General features: G+C 34.8%; 1 protein-coding gene across 49 annotated transcripts in view; it reads left to right on the top strand.

Moving 5' to 3' along the window:
- LOC148224426 (uncharacterized) overlaps nt 1-17,722 on the top strand; it is a 227,952-nt gene that overhangs the window by 50,463 nt on the left and 159,767 nt on the right. For 19 of the 49 annotated variants that reach the window (XR_015802575.1, XR_015802584.1, XR_015802582.1 and 16 more), the window contains one exon: nt 16,663-16,753. The exons of 13 other annotated variants lie outside the window; for them this stretch is intronic. Coding sequence is in view for 4 of the 36 variants with exons in the window: in XM_088162019.1 (XP_088018145.1) it covers nt 16,678-16,753 (76 nt within the window). In the remaining 32 variants the exon portion in view is untranslated. The remainder of the gene's footprint in view (nt 1-16,662; nt 16,754-17,722) is intronic. 17 more of the 49 variants (XR_015802571.1, XR_015802572.1, XR_015802576.1 and 14 more) reach the window with 1 other exon arrangement.

Here is a 17,722-nt window from a genome sequence, read left to right as displayed (position 1 = left end):
ATTCATTAACTAAGGTAAAACTGGATTTCCTTCAGTGAGGTCAGCATTCCATCGCCTTCCTTTCTTATCCTTCATAGCACTGGCAATTAAAAACCCCCTAAGTACTGTCTGCCAAATATTGGTGAGAAGGAGCAGCTCATTCACGAATTTGTATTTAGAAGACCTGGTGCAGTCTTCACAATCCATCTGGTTTTCAGGTGTCTGGCTCTGGTAGCAACCCATCTGAGTGAATAAAGTATCTAGGAATGATTGTTACCTTCAGTGTTTGAAACTCTGTACTGGTTTACTATCTGTAAGCTTGGCCTAAGGGAGCTATGCATGTTTGTATTTTATTTGATTTGATTTTATTTTCATGTGCACTCTATCTGTTTATTGAAAATCCAAAGAGAGCTTGAAGTTAAGACTAGACTTTACAGCTATATCTGTTACAGGGGGGCTTCGTTAGAAAGTAGATCTCTCACACTGCTGAGGTGGCATGACGGATGCTCTGTTGTATTTACAGTGCTTAATTTGGGCTATGGGCAGTTACTACTACAGGGCAAAAATTATTTTTGCTTTATTTTTTTGTACAATTCAAGTGCCTGGTATTTCCAACTGTAAGCTGAATACCATTGTGCTGTGCACTGTAAAAAACCACAGATTTGAAATAAATGTTTTTAGTGGCACCCACAGGTTTTGGCAGATACCTTTCTTCTCTCACTGTGTGCATAAATATTTTCACTGGTACCAGCTGTAGAAAGTGATATGGTAAATGCTAATCTCAGTACAGTCATAGCAGTCACAAATGGAAGTTAAATCTGTAATTTCAAGTTGAAAGCTGAAATGAAAAATCTAGTGATTATGCACTACTGCCCTAAGCTACTTCCCTCTTTCTTTCTCCTCTACACTCATTCTCAGGCAAAGGGATAAGGTTTGCTCCCCAGGAGAAAGAAAAATACAGATTATCAGTTTTCTGGTGATAACAGTACAACTCCTGAAGACAGTCTGGCTCTAAAAAGCAATACATGCTGGGATACATCTCACCCACCTTTGGACATAAAAAGCATAGATGTCTCAGTCTGAGCTGGATATTTTTGCTCCTGTTCCACTGAGGAGAGAAACAGGTATGACCAGATGCATTCCATGTAATTTCAGGATTCTATTTAGGATGGGATGAATTGTCCTCTGAAACTGCTTGGTTCTTTCTGTTAACTTTAAAGAGAAGCCCAACTTGGTTGCAGTTTTAGCTTCCCACATTTGGGCAACACACTAATGATGATTTTCTTATTCCTTAACTTTTAATCTCTGGCTTGCCTCATTGCTTTTGAAGAAATTATTTCCACTCCATATGCACGAAATAATGTCGCTCAAAATTTTTGTGAAGTATATTTTAAGCTATTTCTCTGATATATTTTTTCCATTTGTAAATGCCTGCACTTTTGGCCTTCCCTTTGATAAGCTAGTTGGAACAACTTTGGTCCCATATTTTTGGGTTTTTTTCAGGATCTTGTATCACTGAAGTAGTTTGCTTCTAAGTTTTGTACTTCATTCGTTCGTTGCAGTGCAAGTAAGTGTTATCAGAATGGCCTCAGCAAAATTTTGCACACGGTGATATTCTTCCTTGCTTCCATTTTGTGGTATATGAAAATTTTGTTAGTGTTAAAACTACATGAAGAAATTAAATTATACTGAGATAGATATTTATAATTTCCTGTAACATCGCTTGTTAAAGAAAATATTTTTCTTCCAGTTACATCTTTTGTTGCATTAGACTATATAAATTACTATATTTGTAAATGTACATTTTGCAGACTGCAGCCCTTCAGCTAAATGGTTGAGTTACACTCAACCCACTGTTTATCATCCTACAGACCTCTCTGCATTCTGTTAGCTCAACTTCCTCAAAATGATCTCTAAAAATATTGTGATACTTGGTCAACAATTGTTTCTTAATTGTTTCTTTTGGCATTTACTCAAGTCAGCATCACATATTGATAATTTGATCTATTTGATGATTTAAAATCTCAATAAAGAAACTACTGTACCTGTCAGTGAGTCAGATTAGCTACAACTTAGTGGTTTATCCGAATTTAAACATTTTACCTAAGCTGTGCAAGCAAGAAATTGAGTGAGAGAGGCATCTTCAGAGAACAACCCATCTCACCAACTCCAACAGAAAAGCTGATCAAAATTTAAATTGAGAAAGAGAACTAAAAAAAGCAAAACAAAACAAAACAAAAGTGTTTCATCTGTAACTTCTCCAGAGACCGAGAGTGAAGGTGGAAACAGATAAATGGTAACAGATCAGTCATATCCCACAGAAAGTGTGCAAACTGTAGTGATCTCTTCGAACACTCTCATGTTTGTCTTTGCTGCGTTCTCAGTAGATCTTGGAAACTTATACTAAATATTTTGCCATTTAGATGGCAAAAATTACATGGGATTAATATCAATCTGTTTAAAAATGGGTTTCTATGTTTCCTAGTTTGTTTATGTGAAAAATAGGGGAATGTAATTTAAGAAAATGTAATGTATTTTCATATGTCAGATATTATGTTCAGTTCTGAAGACTAATAGAAAAAATTTGGTTTCATATTTATTCTTAGAATAGAGTACGGGAAATTGTATCTTTTTTTTACTTATGGCCTTTTTTCATGTCTTAATTATTGGATGGTCTCTTGGTAAATTTTATCTTTTGCTAAAGGTTGCAATTATGGCCAACTGAAACCTCCAGTTTGGGCTATAGAACTTTTCCACTGAATCTTACTATCAGTCCTGGGACAAATCTGTACAGAATCATTCTGATCCACAGACCCTGCTTCTGTGAGAACACTCTTAGGAGTGGGAAAAGACATACTCATTAAAAAAATATTTCATCACTGGTACAGCTGTAGTTTTGAGAATCATCTTCCCAGTAATATTACTTCATAAAATAAAGAATATGCGTGTGAATATGTTTTGGTAGCTAAGTGACTTAAAATATTTGAAATATTTCCAGTGAATGAATTTAATCTAATTTTTGTACATGCTGAAGGAATGTAAGTTTAGTACAAAGGAGTACAGAATTTTGTACTCTGTTTACTTTTGTTTTCCTTTTAAAGCTAAATGCATAAGCTAATGTAAAAAGTTGTGCTATCACTAATTCTGTATAGTAATTTATTCTGTGAGCATTTGGACTGAAATCAGTGGGAACTTTTGTGGAATAAGTTAAAACTTTCTGTGAAGGTGGGAAAGAAAATATTCTCCTCACAAATACCAAGAAGCAAACAAGATGTAAAAATATATATATTGTGGTTAAAATTTAACAGCTAATGAAATGGGTACAGTTCAAAGAGGGTGGTGGTGAATAAAGCTCAAATTTCATATTAAACTCGTTTCATAGTATATATTTAATTTCTTTCCTGCAGTGCTACCCTTCACTTGTTGAGTCCAAGTGTCTGGTAACTTAGAGTATCAGCAATTTTCCTTCCTCTTTTTCTGTGAATAATTTTCTCTCAGTAATAAAGAAATGGTATATTCAGGCAGAAGAAAATAAAGAATGGAGAAAATAAAAATATCCCTTTGGTTTGGAAAGAACAATGCCCTGGCTGCAGGCTGAGGTCCTGACAGCTGCTCCCAACACCCAGTACAGCAGGACTGAGTCCATGGGAGAGGCAGCATCAGGCACTGGTCTCCCTTAGCTGAGCATGCCTAAGAGGGATATTTGTGACCAAAAATGGCAGTAAGAAAGAGAAAAGATGCTGTGCTGTTTTTCTAGAGGAAGTCAATCTACTTGCTGCTGGCAGTAAGGTAGTAGAAATCATACAATGTGCAGCCATGTAAAGATTAAAAGCCAATCAGTGAGGTTGTTACCTTAATGATCACTAATATGAAATAGATAGTGAAAACCTTGAACTCTACTGCATCCCCATGCAACAATTTGTGAAATCTGCACTTCACAAATGCAAATTTTGATTCAAAACGGTCCATTTTCAGTTTGAGTTAATAATAAAATCTTAATGTTTTACTGAAGAAAACATTTCTGTACATAAGAAAAATTCCTCTTGTAGATTTTTAAAGTGCCATAGTGATCGGATATTGTAACAGACATGGGGTTCATGGGATGGGTTGTTTTGGTTTGGGGTTTTTTTTCTTTAGTTGGTTGGTTTTGTCTTTTTTTTTGAATGTAAAATCTTATGTTTGCACCTGAAAATCCATACCAACTGAAATTTATCACTTGGTCATGTTGCCAAAAAGCTGTTCCAACACCCTTTTCTTCTTTCCTCCTTTTTAACATTCATTAATCTTGATCTTAAGTGATGGTTTCAGTCACTTTCTTTTTTCTTTTTTTTTTTTTTCTTCTGAATAATAGTAATATTAACAATAACAATAGTAAGTTTTACCACTTCAGAACATCTCTTGAGACTTGCTTGTCAGCCCTCAGGATATCTCAGGGCCTTTTCGGAAAAGTTGTATCTACTCTGGATCCTCTTAGGAAACTTCACCCATATTCTGTCCTTAATGTCTGACCCTTTTCAAAAAAATATCCAGTTATTTTCAGGTCCAAAATCAGAGCCAAGCCTAGAGTAATCTTAAACCTAAGTCTTTATTGTTCCAGTGATGTAAGGATCCATGATTCTGGATAGGTTCTTTCACAATGAGAGATTTAATAGAAATTTTTAAAATTTGTCTTCTTAATTTTTTTTTAAACTGTGTTACATAGATTTGCATGTCTCAGATGTATGCCACTGGAAAGAATAACATGAAGGATATTTAGAAATTATTGGTTTGCTCCAACGTGAAAGATGATGAAAAGGGAGCAATCATTGCCTCTACTAGTTCTTTTTTTTCACTGTTATTTCAAATTCACTACATCCAGGAAAGAACACATTTGGATGTTTGTCAGAGATTCGTAAGTTGTAGAAGAAGCAGTATAGAAGCAAGAACAAAGTCAGATTAGTTTATTTTTGTTTTTTTAAATACTGTCTTGGCATGTGAAATGTTCTGAAGCTAAGGGCATTGCATAAATAGAAACTGTATTATGCTATCATGTTTATCAAATGCTCCTCATCTACTGCACCATCCCCATAAATCCACCAAAGCTGTTATTATTCAGGGGTGGGAAGGTGGGAAGAATGGAGTGAAAGCTACAGAATGATTTAACACTGTGGGAACTTAATCAATAAGACTGTTGCAGCAAACTCCCAGGAAAGAGTGTTGTTTTCCATCCAGATGATAATGAGGCAGACTAGCAGCAACCTCTGGAGGAGGGATGCTGGAGCACTGAATATGTGGTACAGCTTTGCTAGTTGCTAATTAATAGTTTGAAGCCAGACACCTTTTTGCCATCCTGCTACTTGCAGTTTCTTTCTGGCTTGTCCCACATACCTCTTTCACTACTGGGGTCAGTCGGTGCTAACTTAGATTCTGGAAACCAAATTTAACAACAGTACTAAAAATTTAAGTTTACCTTTCTTCTTCCTCCTTTGTTCTTGGCATTATTAGTACATTTTGTATGGTTGTATAGCATGTGAATCCTCCTTACATTGCAAAAAGAATATTTTCTTATTCCTTGTCTTTATATTATAAATTGAGACTGCTGAAATTATTTTGGTGTTTGAAATCTGTGGTCAGACTGGAAAATATCAGCAAAAGCCAAGTTAAATAAAAGTTTAACATAACAAATATTAGTGATAGGCAGATATAAATAGTTTTAGGTGGTGCTAGCTAAAGAGGTTGGGAATGCTTATTCAGTGGTACTTAAGCTCAGTATTGATTTTCCCCACTTTTATCTAGGGTCCAAACCAGAACAGGGATCCATTTTAACAAAGCTAAAGCTCCAGCTGAATGATGCCATTATATCTGTATCTTTGCAACACATATAAGAAGTAGAGAGAAAGCAAGTATTTCCTTCATTACCAGGGAAGAATTGAGGCAATGGAAAATGAAACAGTGAGGTCAAAGTTGTCTGTAAAGTAGATGGCCGTAATACAATGTTGGACACTGCAGTCTAGTAGTGTATTGAATCCAGGTTTTTGAAGCATATTTAATGGGAACATCTAAAAGCATGTTATAGATAAGAGTGAATTAATGGATTTTTTTTGCTAAAACATGGGTAAAACCTGCCACATTCACTAGGAAACACAAGATGAGATTTGTTTTAACATAGTGAAAATATGAAAAGCAGTCAGCAGCCGTCCTTCCAGATTTCCAGTCTAGTAGCATCACTTCTACACCACCTTACTTCTCTAAGATTATTTATTTTAAGGTACTTGAAAGCTTTTCTTAAAGGGTTTTCCACACTTGCTATAATTAATAAATTCTATGAATAGATCGTATTAATTAAACTCTTTTTATTGGTGATGTATAATGCCTTTTATTGCATTTAGTTTTAGTTTACATAATATTTTTCTAATTATTTTATTTTCCTGACTCTTGATTGTCTCATCTTTTTGCTAAGCTTGTCATGACTCTTGTAGTCATCCAAAGCACCAGTATGATAGCAGGGGAAACAGTGGAGAAACTGCACCTGTGTGGCAATGTATTTTTTTCCAGCTTCACAACAAAAGGCCATTGAGACTAAAAATACTAATTTGATTTTTGCTGATATGAGAAGTTCTGTACCATCTTTGATATTTTGCCACAGTTGATCAAGATTTATATAGAATATATAGCATTATATAGGACTTTCTAGTGCTAAACGTTTTTTAAAAATGGTATTTAGATTTTGAAGAGGTAATGCAGATAAGGTTTTTGCACTGAAGTAAAAAAAATACCACATTAAAATCACTTAATCTACTAATGAGTGACGTGAATCAAACGCATGTTCAAAAATATTTCTGTTTTACCTAGAAATTCAATTGATGTATGCAAAATTACCTAGAGAACTTGATTTGGATACAGAGCTCCTGCAGAAATTAGATATTCATTTCCCTGGGCAACTTTCATTTTTTGAGTCTAAAAATAGCACATCCACAGTATAATTTCTAATTAATAAATCCAACTGTTATTTAGAGACTACTGACAATTCCATTGATAGTATTTTTTCCCATAGCATTCCTCTCTGTTCCTCAGTAGTGGAATTGCAGTTGGTCTTGCTCTTTCAGAGTAAGATGTTTTGGGCAGACACCTTTCTTTGAGTCAGTGTCTGGGGTAGCACCTACCAGCTTTGGTTTCTCAGGTCAGAACTGACATTATAAGAGACAAATACATCATTAGTAAATTATTTCATACTTTAAGTGTCTGTCATCTCATTCTTTGATTCTAGTTCTCATCAGTGACTTATGCTGCAAAAAGGTTTGATACCACATTTGTATGGGAGGGTTGAGCAACACTTCACAAAATAGAAGATATCTTCATAACAGAAAGAAAACAGCAATGTTTTATTCATTGGTACACTGAAAATTATAGTGCAAATACAGATTTAATTTGGATTTCAGCACAGGGCTGTCACAATGGCATATGGGCAGAAATAGCAGACACCAGATCAGGAGTCGTGCCTAGTAGGCACCACAACAATACGTGCATGAGCACATGTGCACGCAAATGCACACACAGTTCCTAAGTACAGTCTTTGTCCTAATAAATATCCATATATTGCTCATGATTTACAATGATTCTTGTTTGTGGACCAATTGTATTTTCATTTTCTTTTGTGCTTTGACAGGATATAATTATTTCTGAAACATATAATAGGATCAAAGCATATTTCATTATTAAAGAACTTATTGCATTATGTTAGTGCCCTCCTGAATGCATGAAAATGTTAATCCAGTTTTGTCATATTTTTCAAATAAGCAGTTTTTTCTTATGAAAATTTTGTGAAATTAATTGTTTGCTTTCTCTCAACCTCTGAGGGGTCTATAACTTCAGAAGATATCAGATAAAGGATGATGACATATAATGAGAGCAAGATTTAGCTATTAAACTTCCTTTGACTCATTTTAAATATTGATTAGAGAAACACTTCTGGGCAAATATTTATATTGAGCAATAATATAATTCAGTGAGTTTTGAATTTTTTTTCTTTTACTTTCTGAATATCATTATGTCTTCAGTAATTTAGCTTAGAAAAAACACATTGTTAGCCATTGGTTGTATGATAAAGTTCTAGATAGATGAGAGCAAGAGAGAAAATTTTCCAGCAATAAACCATTGTTCATAAGATGCAAAGACACTCTGTGTTATATAGCTTATATCTGGCCTTTCCCAGCGTTTAGGACTGTTGAAACTGAGATATTGGCTTCAAGCAATTTCTTATATAATGCTAATGTTGTGACAGATACTAATGAAACCATGCTGTTTCTAGATAAAGCTGATATTGCAAACATAGGTAAAAGAGGTAATTTCCTTATTCACTTTCTTAATGAAGTCAACAAGGATGAAGGAAACTTCCTGCATCTGTGACTATCTCCAAGATTTTATTAGTTCTTTTCAACAAGAATAAATTCCTTTGTATGTTTTTGTTTACTTGGTATATACTATATATAACCATAACAGCTGAACCTACTTGTTGTGTAAATGAGTGATGTTGTCTTTGTAGGGAAAAAAAAGCACGGAAAAAATTCTCAGAAAAAAATTTGGAAGAGTCTAAGAAACATCAACATATTTGTGTTTTAAAATTTCTGCCAAGTTTTTACTCAAAGGGTGAAGAGTCCAACATGTGCCAAACATAAAGGGACCAAGTGTGTTTATTATATTTGAGTATCATCTCAGTGTGAAGGCTACGTGTGCTGTTTAATGACTAGTTTTGGTTTCTTTAATTATGTTGAACCTTTGGTTACTGAACACGCCAAACATTCACTGGAAGTTTGAGGAATCCAAGTTAGAGAGCACTGTGGACCCTCCTCACCTCAAGGCAGCACTCTCAGCTCAGCTGTCACACTTGTCACACTGCTTGTCTTACTTGGTGCTGGTCCAGTCTAAGAACCAAATACTGCAGAGGGGGCTAAAGAAGTAAGTGCTTGCTGTGGACTTGAAAGGATGTAAATATTGACAGCAGTAGCTGAGGAGGGAGAGTGTGAAGCCAGTTTTCCGGATATATCTGCCATATCCATTGATCCTTGCACCAAAGTTAGATCTCTGACAGATAGTATTTTTGCCTTACATAGGAAAATCAATACAAATTTAACACATTTGCATGTATTCCTATTATTCCAAGTCCTTAAAATGATAATTTTTACCTATAAGAAAAAATTCTCCTTGGTCAGTTTCTCAGATAGTGTCCATGTCGGTGCTACTACCTAGATTTCAAGCAGGCTACTTTAATTTGGGAGAACTACAGGGTTTGGTCTGTTGCCTGTAAACACTTTATGAAATAGTCAAATCAGTTTTATCTTGTTTGAGGTTGTAATACATCAGTAGTGATTGTATTATGGATGAATGCTATGACAAAAACCTGGCTTTATATTGAAATCCATATGTACATATTTCAGTACAATTGGATCTTTCAAAGTTTCATCTGAATTTTGAACTAATGTTTAATAGTTAATTTTAGATTGCATTAAAATAACAAATTTATATCATCTTTGATATCTGATGTGTAATACTGAGATTACTTCACCTGAATCTTTCTTACTGGAATATAGTTCCTTATTGCTCTAATTCATATTGTCTTCTGTCAAGTAAGAAGTAATAGAACTTATTCTTTAGACCCATTTATTAAAATGAGAGGAATATGTACTGTTCTAATTGAGAGTCAGGGCCAAAATCCATATAGTGGTTTATAACAGAGAGGAAAGAGATGTTCTAAATACTCTATAATGAAAATCTCCCAAAAGAAACCTAGGTTTCAAAATCTTGGAGTGGTAAACTAAGTGAATGCTTGTGGTGCTTTTTGTCATCTCCAGGGATGCAAAACCATGTTCTGAGATATACATGATCTGCCTGCTAAAATATGGAGGCAAGTCTGAAGTAATATTCTAGGACAGTACTTCCTGCTTTTGTCAATGAATGATCTGGCCTTAGGGATTAGTCTAGAGTCTGGCTGAAGCAAGGGTTTTTCTCAAACCAGTGAAGGCATAATAAGCCAGAGGTGTGTGGGTGTGCAATAGCTGCAATTTACAATTCTAAGGTTATACAGCTGTCTCAAGAAAAGACCAACCTTTCTATGAAATGATAAATATAGTTCTAATTGGTCTCAGGAATGGCAGTGTTTCCAATATAATTCATCAAATAAGGCATTTGACAGCAAAGCAAGTGCATGTTAAATATGTTTCTCACTCAATATGGAGGTTCATGCTATGGCAGTGTAGCCAAATCAGTTTTTCTGATCATTCAGTCTGCAAGTTAATCTAAAGTATCATAAGACTGTTCTCTGTGTTATTGATTTCTGATTTTTCTATTTAACTGGGATTTTTTTCTTTCTGGTCAGATATTGTCCCAAGTTGCCATGAATGTAACATTCTGAATGAGATGGCGAATAAAAGCATATCTAGTTCTAAGAGATATCTTGCCATTTTTGTCCCTTCATGCTTTCTATCAGTGTTTCTGACTTGCAACTTTCCTGTAATTGTGTTCCTACAGCAAGCTATTTCTGCAAATATCTAGGCTGATAGATCTTTCATGTTCGATCACATTTTTCTTCTATCCAAAGTGACAGATTTTCAAAACTTCTGTAGCTTTGTTGTTTCAAAACTTCTGTAGTTTCTGAGCTAGTCCTGGGCTTATTATCTCCTCTGTTTCTTTTTTTCAGTTTTGTAAATAAATGGGCCAATGTAATGTGAAACTCAGGATCTAATTTATTTAGTTCTTATCTTACTTTTGTTGCCTTTTGTGTTCAAAGTATCTTCTTCAAATGTCCAGTGTCCTCTTCCCAAGGCGAGTGGCATACTTGAGTTAGGTTTCTCCTTCTAGCATAGAAGCTGAGCATCTTTCCTTATTGCTGTGGCATTTCATGTAAGCAGAGATTTGAGTCTAGTTTTGCTCACATTTTTTTGTATAATGTATTTTTTTGGTTGTCTTGCCTATGCCTATTTGGTGGCCTTGTCTGTGTAGAACTGTAGCTGTGAAGGCCCTACTACACACTGTATAGTGTGTAGTACCTAGTAGTTGAGAATGACTGAATCTAGGATAACAAAAACAAAGGCCTGTGTTGAACTCGTAGATCCTCAAGAAAATGTAATTTCACAAGTAAAACGACATAAAATACCACATATAGAAAATATCCTTGATGGAAAAGGAGATTTTTTAAAACTCCACTTGTTACAAATTCTCTGAAGATATGTAGGACACCAGAATAAGGCTTAAACAGCACTTTCAGTAAGTAACTGCAAAAAATAGATATCTTAGAATAAAGATGTTAAGTGGTGGTGTTACTTCTTTTGATAGGATGACAGTCACGATGTTTTTAGTTGTTCTCACTTAAATCAGCTAAGAAGACTAGCTGTATTAGAGAAATTCAAAGAGTATTCAATTCCATATAAATATAAACCACATGCTTTCTCTAAGCATTTTCTAAGCAAAGATGGAAGTCTAAAAGTGTTTAGGAGATATTTAAAGGCAAGCTAAAATATTGCATGTGTGGGGAGCTAAATTGAGTGCTTTCTCTGGGACTCTAATAGGTCTGGGACCTTGGACAGAAAACTTTGGAAAGTTTAAATCTTTAAATTTTATTTTCCTGAGACCAGGAAGATACTCAGAGAGTGTAGGCAATACCTCGATGCTACAATTGTAACACTCATAAAAATAAAAAATACAGGAAAAGTCTCCCTTTTGAGAAAAAATTGCATGAATGGAACTGCATTGATTTTTAAAATTCAATATTTTCAGGCTCTCACAGGACATTACTACCTGAGTGCTACCTCAGAGAACACCCCTCACAGAATCAGTAGTGGAAAATGCAGTCAAAGGTGACTAACTGTCAGCTTGGAAGAAGCAGGACATAGAGTGATTCATGTCTGAACAAAAGCAGTAATGAGATTCTGTAATATTAACACTACAGGAAAAACTGAAATAGTAGAGAAGTTGTGCTTTTTCATTCTAGAAAGTGTATGCTAACTGTGAATTGTTCAGTGGAAAAAAATAAAAGCTTTAATGGAACCTGGGAAGAAATCCCATGATAAAATTAAAATTTTGACAAACCATTATATTAATCTCTGACTTCAAGCGTGGCCCCTGTAGAGGTAAGCACTTGACTAGGAGAGACTGGAAACAATTGCTGGGAAGTTGTAAGATTGCTACAAACTCAGAGTACACTAACCTAACTTGCTTTTTCAGTAGTCTTTTCTAGAGTAAAATATACACTGAAAATTTTAGTCATGCAGACTTTTTGCTCAGACTAATGAAAATCCTTACTATTGAGTACATTAAAACCATTCTTTGTACTCGCTGTTGTTGAAATATCAGACCTGAATGGGACTGTGTCTATAGGCACTAGGATAGCGCTGCTTAAATTATGAAAGAAAAACATGGTGATAAGAAGACAGAGATTAGAAACAGAAAGTCCAAGGGAAAAATATGGTATCATGGATATCATGCAAAAAAACATGTTAGAGATAGCTGTTTCAGCCTGTTGCATATGTCAGAGATGTTGAAGATCAAGTTGAAAGAAGATTCTTGTTGATATAACTTGTAAAGATTCTTCCATGGGACCAAAGCTGGAATAGATTTCAAGCTAGTTCTGGGCTAAGACTTGCATTTCTGAGACTGCCCTTTGGAAGCTACTTCAAGTAAAATCCAGTCATATATATAACTTTATTTTCTCTTAGCACAGTAAATTTAACATCTGGTAATCACCCATATTGTAGCAGGCAGAAATTCAAACATATTATTAGATTTAATGTTCTGATTATCACCTTGAAATACATACACTGATCTTAGGTAGTGCTTTAACAAAGGGAATTAATCAGACTGAAAACACAGAGGATACAAATCACAAAGGACCAGCTCTGTCACCTTTAGTTGCCACTGAAGTGTTTGTTGAACCACCTGTATATTTTCTCATTGGATGTGCTTCATGCTCAGATCTGGAGAACTACTATATTCCATACTAACAGTAGGTTACAAAAAAAATGTGTTTAGATGTAACAGTTTTGGATTAGATCTCTTTAATTTCTCTCTCAGTTTGACAAACATGCTCAGCAGACACATAGAAATATGGAAATGGAAAAATCTCCCAGTCCCCAAACCAAAAGCCACAGACTGGGAGGAAATACTTGTCAGAACTAAGAAATTACCAGAAGTACTTAATTTCTTAGCTTCTTGGTGAATCCTACAGAGTAATTTACAATTTAAATGAAGAAACTGTTAGAAGCTTTATCTTAGGTTTGGTTGTGGGGAAAAAAAAAAAATCTTAATTTCTAAATGCCTAGACTCCATTTTTAAACCAACAATTTTCCAGCCTCAGATCACACAATTAAAAAAGCACAACTATTTTGATCATTATTTTAATTAAATATAGAAAATGAACTTTGAAATATCATAGCAAGTTAGGGTTTTATTGCAGTGATTTTCTAAGTTTCACCTGTAAGAGCTGGGGCCAGGATTTGGAGGAGGGGCTGTGCACTGACAGTGTCGTAAGTGCAGTGACAGCCAACCATACATGCCCATTGTTTTGCATCATTAGCACTGTAGTGAATCTCAGAAAAAAAAAAAAAGAAAATGTCCAGTCTTTTTTATTACTTCACTTTTTTTTTTTTATTTTTTTCTTTATAAAGCACCTAATTTAGGCCACAGACAAAAAGAAAATGTATCTTGAATATGCATCACAGGTTCCAAAAATGAAAAGAAATTGGATTTGGATAGCACTTACTCAATAGACAGATATGATACATGGTAAGAAGGTGCACTGTCTGCCCTGTGATAGATTAAACTACTTTGTAGGAAAATTACTGTGAGCCAGTCACCACCACCACCGTGGCTAAATCTTTAATAAAATTCTCTTCCATATTCAAGAGCGAGGTATGAAGTACACAATAAGCAGAGTGGAGTAGAGTGCCATTTATCAAACCACAGCTAGGTCTGTAATCTCCTGCTTTATCCTTTTTTAGTACTTTATTTGTCTTTATTGTTGCAAGGAAGCACATTTACCCAGGGCAGTGGGCTTTTGGTTCTGATAAACCTTTTGTTTTAAATTCTACCTGTGGGGTTTTTTCTCTTTTTCTTTTTTTCTTTTTTTTTTTTTTCTTTTTTTTCCCTTTTATTTCTTCCTTCTTGATCAGATATCTGTCTGGTCACTCTATGGGAGTAATTAGTCTGTTTTGGTGGTCCCTGGCTTGTTACATATTCGTTCACCCTTCCTTGCCTGACCTGACCCTATCTCTCTTGTCTCTATGCTACAAAAAAAAAAAAAAAAGGTGGACAAAAAAAAAGATATTATAACATCTAAGATATTTTGAAAAGAATACTCATGCCTGTGCAGAAGACAGTCTGGAGTGTATTGCATAATGCTTTTTTGAGGCTGTTTGGCAAGATGGCAGTGTTGAAGCATGTTGCAGTTGGCCCCTGGGTGGCACTACATGGCTAGATCTGGGACCAACAAAAACATTTTTGGATAAAGGCAGAAACCATTATTGAAGCATTTTTCTTCTTAAAAATTAAAGACTTTAACTAAATTTGTTGTTATTTGCTGAATTCAACACAAATTCACAGTATTATTAAACTGTGTTCTTCTAATTGAATGATATCCCAAAATGTTCTGTGTACCTTGACTACCTGGTAATATCTGGATCAAATTTGGGAACACAATGATATTAAGTACAGAGTCAGTGGAAGGGTTCCTATGGGTATGTGACTAGAACTGCTTTGTGCTGCCTGAATATGCATACTACCAGTCTGTGCTGCAGCCCTGGGGGTGATTTTTTTAGTACTATTATAACCCTTTTTATTGTTTGAATAGCAGTTTTATGACAAAACATTTATATTCAGCCTGCCTTTGTACTTGACTGAAAGAGAGCAATCACTGAGAATGATAAGGCAACAATGGTAATGATAACTGCATTTATGGAGGCTTACAGAATTTAAACGGGCATGCAAAAATAGACTTACAATAGTGCCCTACCTGTATTTGAGCTGGCTTGGGTGAATTTCTTGTGCCTGGCCCATGTTTGATTGTTGATGGATACGTTGCATTTTCTCCCGTTTTTTCTCTTATGGCATTTCTTCTGTATGAGTCTTACCTGTGTGAACATCAGGTTTATCTTGGCACTGAAAGATGACTTAGTAAGATGGGGGAACTTAACCATTTTTCGAGATCCACACCCCTGAAATTATTGTTTAACTTACATATTAAGATTTCAGAGTTTGTGGTATTATGATCTTGCATCAGAATGGTCATTACCTGTCTTTCAAGATTCTACCTCTCAAGAAAGAAAAAGCAGTTCTTTCACCCTCCCTTGAGAAAAAGTGAGGAATAATATTGGACATTGGAAAGCAATCCAAGACTTTAAGATCAGTCCTTCTGTTGCTCAAATATTGTTAAGCCAAATCAATTCTAATTTTTTCTTCCTTTGCTATGAGGTTTTCTCTCCTTTGAGGTTCACTCAGGCACATCCACTGGGACACACATGTACATTTGTGCATTTCCTTAAATTTCTTGCTTATACAAGAACATAAGACAGCAATGAGAAGGTTAATTGTGTTCTGGAAAGAAACAAATAGTTCCTGGATCTCTGAATTTTGTGTGGGGGGAACAAAATTACGCCAAAGTCTACACATACTTTAGTATGGAATGTGAAGAAAGGAGATGTGCACTATACATTGTCCTAAAGATATTTTAAAGCTATGTCCAGCCACACTTCTCACAGATTGCAAATTAGAATTACTGGTATTAGAGGGTTTCTTACCAAGGAAGAGACTGATCTCATGGAGTTAGAATGATAGATTCAGCCTACTCATTTAGATATTATTTTAAAATATTTTGAAATATTTTTTTTCAGGGAGCTATTTTATATAAAAACAGCTTTCTGCAAATCAAACCAATGTATATTTTTATAGAAGTGAATAACTATTTTAAAGACCTTTAGAATTTTGAGCCATACATTTTGATTTTATTGTTCTTGAGAGATGGGGACCTCAGTACAGCCCAATTTCTTTCATACTATAGTTTTCCTATGATATCGTTTCTTTCTTCACCTGTATTTTAGTTTTTCTGTACTTACCCATCCATTAGAAGCTTACTGTATATAATAGCTGGCTGGCAAAAAAATTGTGAAAACTAAGTAAATAGAAATGTGGAAACAATAAGGTGGTAAAACCAAAGATAACTTTTATTTGTGTGTTATTTTGGTGCTTCAGAAGCTCACTAACTATATTCCATTTTTTAATGTATGTGTATGATCATTGCATGTTAGCCTTTTCATGTGCTTGTCTGCACTAGTTAGGCTTTAAATATGTTTAAATTAATAATTCAAATTCTCTTTTGCAAACGAAATATCAGTAATGCAAACATTAATTCACTTTGCTTTATAGTATTCTGGAATGCTGCATTCAAAGATACGTCATTTTCTACTAAATGTCTTTCTAATACTTCTGTGCAAATGATACCTTTTCCCCAGGCCCAGCTACTTAGTGGATATTATTGAACAAATGTCTTTTATAGGATCGAAAAAAGTGAGGCATTATGTGAAAGAAATTTTTGAAAATGTGCATGGACTATTTCAGAATATGCTTAGTGAATATTAAGCAAACACCTGAAGTTCCTGTGCTGCTGCCTAGAACCAGCACTTCATTACCTATTACGTGCAGTGACTTTGAATTTTTTATTAGGTACTGGTCTCTTAGCCTGTAAGGCTTGTGCATGATGTCTATGAGAGCAATTTCCAGCAGAGTGAAGCCTTATCACAGATTCACCTAAAAGGTAAGGATATTTTTTAATTTTTAGTTCACATGCTGAACAGCTGCCTGCTGAACACCTGCCCACAGAGCAGGAAAGAAATTTGGTTTAAGGGTTGATTATATATGTCTTACTCATATACAGTAAGTCCAGAAATAGGCATGATGAACTTCAGATAAACCCAGAATATGCAAATGGAGAGTACAATATTTGCCCCCTAATTTTGCGCTCCTCTACATTTTTAGTGCTTTTTTTTTCAGGTTGTTGAGGACATAGGAGAAAGGCTTATATATACTTCTGATTTATTTAGTTTCTCCCAAATCTGTAGTGTTAATATTTTAAAAAGCAAAGTTGAACTGTGAATTTGGCAAGTAATGTATGTAAAAGAATCATTGTGCTTGGCATTCCTCATATTTGCTAAGAATGTTAACAAATATGAATGAGTATTCAGAAAAAAATAGCAAAGCAGGAGGAAATGATGAAAAATCGAGAAAGGCAACTAATAGAATGAGAAGAGAAAAGGCACAACAGTAAACTTAGAGATAGTGAAGGAATGCACTGATGACTTTTTCACTGAAAATAGCTTAAATGGACTTTTGAGAGTGAGAGACCTTAGTACAATGGATCATGAGTGATAAGTTTTAAGACTATTAGTTTGAGGAATTCAAATCAGGTAATTTAGGGATAAACAAGTCTTAAGAAGGCATGGGCTACATTCAGAATGTGGTGATACAGCGATGGGTAAAAGAACAGGTAAAAGAATAGAAGGAGTGACAAACTTTGAAACCTAAGACTAACAGGGACTTTCTTGATCGCCCATTTTCTCATATTAGCATCATAAAGTTAGCAAAGTCCATCTTGGAAGTTTTTGGTTTTTCTCGTAGAAATCTTCTCTTGGACTTTCTTTTAGAAACTCTTTTACTTTTCCAATTTATTTTTTTCATTTCCAATTTATAAACAACTCTTGTGCCAAAATTTGCATCTGGATTGGTA

Source organism: Sturnus vulgaris, chromosome 3, assembly GCF_052056855.1.
Source record: "Sturnus vulgaris isolate bStuVul1 chromosome 3, bStuVul1.hap1, whole genome shotgun sequence".
Classification (NCBI taxonomy): Eukaryota; Metazoa; Chordata; class Aves; order Passeriformes; family Sturnidae; genus Sturnus; species Sturnus vulgaris.
The sequence above is the reverse complement of the archived record's forward strand: the minus strand, read 5'-3'. Positions and strand labels throughout refer to the sequence as shown.